Consider the following 4,613-nt stretch of genomic DNA (forward strand, 5'->3'; position numbering starts at 1 on the left):
GGTTGGTAGATAATAAATTCAAAGTTAGGTGTAATCGATGTTGTAATAATGCAAAAATTGACTGTTAGGTAATTTTAGGATACATCTCATACACTAGATCTACTTTGAGGAGATGACTCTGATACTATTTGATCTAATATAAGGGGGACTCTGATGAAAATTGACAATGAATTTAATGCACAAAGCTTGCATAACCATTTTTACAAGCATTAAGAAGAGGTTCCATGGTTTGCAGTGTGGTGGTCCAACCAGTATTCTCTAAGGGCCCGAAATCAAAAAAAAAAAAAAAAAAGGAAAGAGAAAGGGAAAAACCACTGCCAAGTTATCAGGAAAACTAGATGAAGTTGCGGATCAAATATCTCCCAGTAAAAAGAAAGGACTCTGTGACAATTTCATTTTGCACGAGCCCCAACGAGTGCAATTGATGCGCCTTGGAGTCGAGCACCTAGAAAACCTAGAACCCCTGCTGTATAAATTCCACCATCAAATAGAAATAATATCAAATAGTTTTTTGACACATAGTTTGAGTAAAGTCGTGTAGTAATAGGAGCAGCAATTGGTGATGAGGCATCGTTGAAATGCGTAGCCAGACCGTCCGTCATGTATCTCCCGTCCTTGTACTTGATCACAATATGTCCACACATGCACGCATAAATCTCCAAAGCCAGCTTCGCATTAACTCACCCACACCTACATGGTTCTGTCCAGTTTCCTGTTTTGAATCCTCTCAGGTGCCCTTTTGTACGGACCAGCTCGGGTTTGGCCTTTAATCTCACCCCACAAAACGGCCTGAATCTATTAGTCTAACCCTTCTTAGGTTTCAGTGCTCCCCCTATAAACACCGCTCCCCCTTCCATTCTCCCTTTCCACCAACATAACAAGACACAACAAACTCCGGTAGTTTTGCTCCTCTCTTTTCTTTCTTTCTCAAGGACATGATGCATGACATGGCGGAAGTGGTATGGGACTTGTTTGGCGAGGATGTTGGTGAGCAAGGGCTGCCTCCTGGCTTTAGGTTCCATCCCACTGACGAGGAGCTCGTCACCTTCTACTTGGCCTCCAAGGTCTTCAATGGAGGCCTTTGCGGCATCGACATCGTCGAGGTTGATCTCAATAGATGTGAGCCATGGGAGCTTCCAGGTATAGCTTTAGGTTTTTGGTTTCTTATTTACTGTCGAGCCAAATATTTCTAGCTTCTGGTGTAAGAGCATTTTTCTTTTTTTGGGCGGGAAAGTGTAAAATCATGTTACTTGGTTATCTTTGGTTGCCTTCTACAGGGAGAAGGAAAGCTACCATCGATGCTTCCTACTTACATACAGAGTGATGAGTGAGAGAGTGTGATGAGACGTCGGAACTTTTTCCTGTCTTACTCAAGATATATATTATTGACAAAGTCATGATGCTAACCGTGGACTCATGACTCGCATGTCCATTAGCTACCCATCAACATCCTCCCCTAGTTCTCCTCCTCCTCCTCCTCCTCCTCGCCTTCTGCAACTTTGAGAGAGAAAGAGACAGAGAGAGTTTATGATAGCTATTCTCTTGTGTAAGAAAATGCCATACATATTAATGACCATTTGTTTTGTTTTGGTTTGTGTTGGTTGGTTTCTCAGATGCGGCAAAAATGGGGGAAAGAGAGTGGTACTTCTTCAGTCTGAGGGACAGAAAGTACCCAACCGGACTGAGGACGAACAGGGCTACAGGGGCCGGCTACTGGAAGGCCACCGGCAAGGACCGTGAGGTCCACAGCGCCAGCAGCGGGGCCCTGGTGGGCATGAAGAAGACCCTGGTCTTTTACAAGGGGAGGGCCCCACGCGGGGAGAAGACCAAGTGGGTCCTCCACGAGTACCGCCTAGAGGGAGACTACTGCCGCCACACGTGCAAGGTAAATCCCCCCTCACCCACCCCTATAGTCCTAACTTTGAGTGTCTCACCACCCACTTGTCCTTGGTGTATAGGACTCACACCTTTTCTCTTCCTATATCTACAGTTCAATATTCACACAGTACCCTTGAGAATCTTTTTCTTAATTTAAAGTTCACATTTAGAATCCAAGATGTTTTTTTTCCATATAAGAAAATATAAAATATATAAATAATTTTTCTTTACAATCAACTTAAATTTTTAAAATAAGTGATGATTTCAACATGATATCAGAGCGCTGGTGATTTCAACAATCTTTAACAATCCAACAATGCCCTTTAGAAATAACAATATAAGAAATAATAATATAAAGAAAAAAATTAGCCCGGGTTTTATGCTCCATGTCGCAATACAGAAAGTGCAAGTAGTGAAACGTGACTCCACATTACGGATGGTAGCAACACTGTGCTGTCATTCTTTTTTTTTTTTTTCACGTACGAATAATTAATAAAAATTATTGGAACATGAATGCGTAGAGACTCCTACCTCTCTCACGTACACAAACATGAATGCGTATGCAGGCGCACATCTAGAGTTTAAACAATGAAACTCGTTGGCTTTGTGTTGGTTTATATATCCAGAGACATATATGGTAGACTTTGACCTATGAACATTGCTCTTTTGCCATGGGCTTTTTTTGTTTTTGGGAGAACTCTTTCCATGTAATTATTTACCATACTTTGCGTGCGTGAATGAGTGTGTGTGTGTGTGTGTGTGTGTGTGTGTGTGAGAGAGAGAGAGAGAGAGAGAGAGAGAGAGAGAGAGAGAGAGAGAGAGAGAGAGAGAGAGATTTGAAAGACTAGCATGAGGTTGCTAACTAGGTATCTGTTTTTCATGCACTAATTTCGGCAGGAGGAGTGGGTGATCTGCAGGATATTCAACAAGACAGGAGAAAAGAAGAATTCTTACTACCCGAACCCCACCTGCTCGCTAGATCCATCTTACTCCTCCCCCAACCCTGGTCTTCCCCCATTCATAGACCTGCAACCCGGGGAAAACCCCATCCAAATCCTCCTCCAAAGCCACCAACCCTTCTTCCACCAAGAAGTCAACCCCTTCCTTCCCCTCCCTCTTCCTGAACCCCTCCACCCTACCACCATCCCTTCCCCCCTCAAACCCCAGTGCCCTCCAAAGGACAACCCAAGCCCACATGAGGAACAAGTATCTAGCTGGCTCGACACATATCTACAGAACCCTTTCCTCTATGACACGGGACTGGCTCAACTTGGGCTAGGGGGAGCTGTTCATGACCTGCCTTTTCTGGGTCTCACTGCTACTGGAGAATCTGGGCCGTTGGTCTCTTGAGATCTCGTCACTCTGCAGAGCAACCTAAAGAAAGTTTCTTAGCTAGCTTGTGTATATTAGGAGCTTCTGCTGTACCAACTACCAGCTTTCGTTTCGTTTACTAAAATATCTCTTCAATCTGGGAGATGACAAGAGACTGCACAAGACTATCTATATTGATCTATGAATGAACCTTTTTCCTTCTTTTAGTTATAAAATTGATACTAATGGTAATTGTTAGTTTTGATGTGATACGGTCACTTCTGGATTAAACGTTTGGACAGATGGATGGATGATGTACGTACGTCACCTTTCAATGGTGATTTGATGGGATATCGGGGTCTGCATGGATGCATGAAGGTATCCATGCGTGACGTGGGATCTTAAAATTGGATGGGATTGACGTGACCTGCAGTTGGTGTACGTGTGGTGGAGCGATCTCCTTTCGTGCATGGATGGGCCCTCGATACGTAACTTCGGTTCCATGGCGTGCGACGCGAGGAGTTGGCCCAGCGGATGGTAGGCTCACGGCCATGGAGACATACGTGCTCTTTGCTTTGCTGGATCCTGTTTGACCGGTCACTGCTTGCAACTAGCTACATTAAGTCAAAGACATATAGTGATTTCACAGAAGAAAAGAGTGAAAAGGATTGTGCGATTGGAATTTTGGTATAGCGGATTTAGAATGAACATCTTAGGGGGATCACCCAAAGAATCATACGGGGCGCAACCCAGTTATATAAAAATTGGAATATTTTCTCGCTAGATTTTTTTGAAAAAATAGAAACCAAATACCTACTTAAAAATTTGAATGTTTCATATCTATAAAAATATGCTTGGTTTTTCATTTTTCCAAAAACAACTTGCTTTTCAAGTCTTTCAATCTTAGCCACTCATTCTAATTATACTTTGACTCTATTGAACAAAAATAACTATGGTAAATATTAAATAGAATTTAATTTGACAGCACATTAATCATAACATTATCATCTTTTATACTAAGAGAAAAATTAACCTTTCACTAAAAATTTACTCCTAAAGAATAATGGTACTCTAGTGAATAAAAATTATAAAAAACTTGCAATGAAAAGGAATAAAACAATACAAGAGGAAAAGCGTTAAGGATAAGGAACTTGCCTAAACAAGAGAAGTATTTGCACTGGTTTTTGAGTGAGGTTCAAAGGAAGACCGTAAAGAGCATGAAGTATGACGGAGGTTTTTTTTTGCTTTGTGGAATGTTTGGTTCTGTACTTCAAATTCACTTCTATCAGAGAACAGCTTTACAGAATGATAACTTCTAAAATTTTGTTCACAAGCGTTGAGGAACAGTATTATTTATATGATCTGATAAAGTAGATTGACAGTTTGTCTGATTTGTTTAATCTTGAAAATATTGAAGAGGATCA

The 4,613-nt window shown here is 41.6% G+C and overlaps 1 protein-coding gene across 1 annotated transcript; it reads left to right on the forward strand.

Annotated features, from left to right (window-relative positions):
* Positions 1-915: 915 nt before the first annotated feature.
* On the forward strand, positions 916-3,387 carry LOC103717585 (protein CUP-SHAPED COTYLEDON 3). Its single transcript, XM_008806032.2, has 3 exons — positions 916-1,140; positions 1,614-1,885; positions 2,776-3,387. The coding sequence occupies exons 1-3, from the start codon at positions 936-938 to the stop codon at positions 3,226-3,228; spliced, it is 930 nt and encodes a 309-aa protein (XP_008804254.1). The 5' UTR covers positions 916-935; the 3' UTR covers positions 3,229-3,387.
* The last annotated feature ends 1,226 nt before the right edge of the window (positions 3,388-4,613 follow it).

This window comes from Phoenix dactylifera, chromosome 1, assembly GCF_009389715.1.
Source record: "Phoenix dactylifera cultivar Barhee BC4 chromosome 1, palm_55x_up_171113_PBpolish2nd_filt_p, whole genome shotgun sequence".
Taxonomy (NCBI): Eukaryota; Viridiplantae; Streptophyta; class Magnoliopsida; order Arecales; family Arecaceae; genus Phoenix; species Phoenix dactylifera.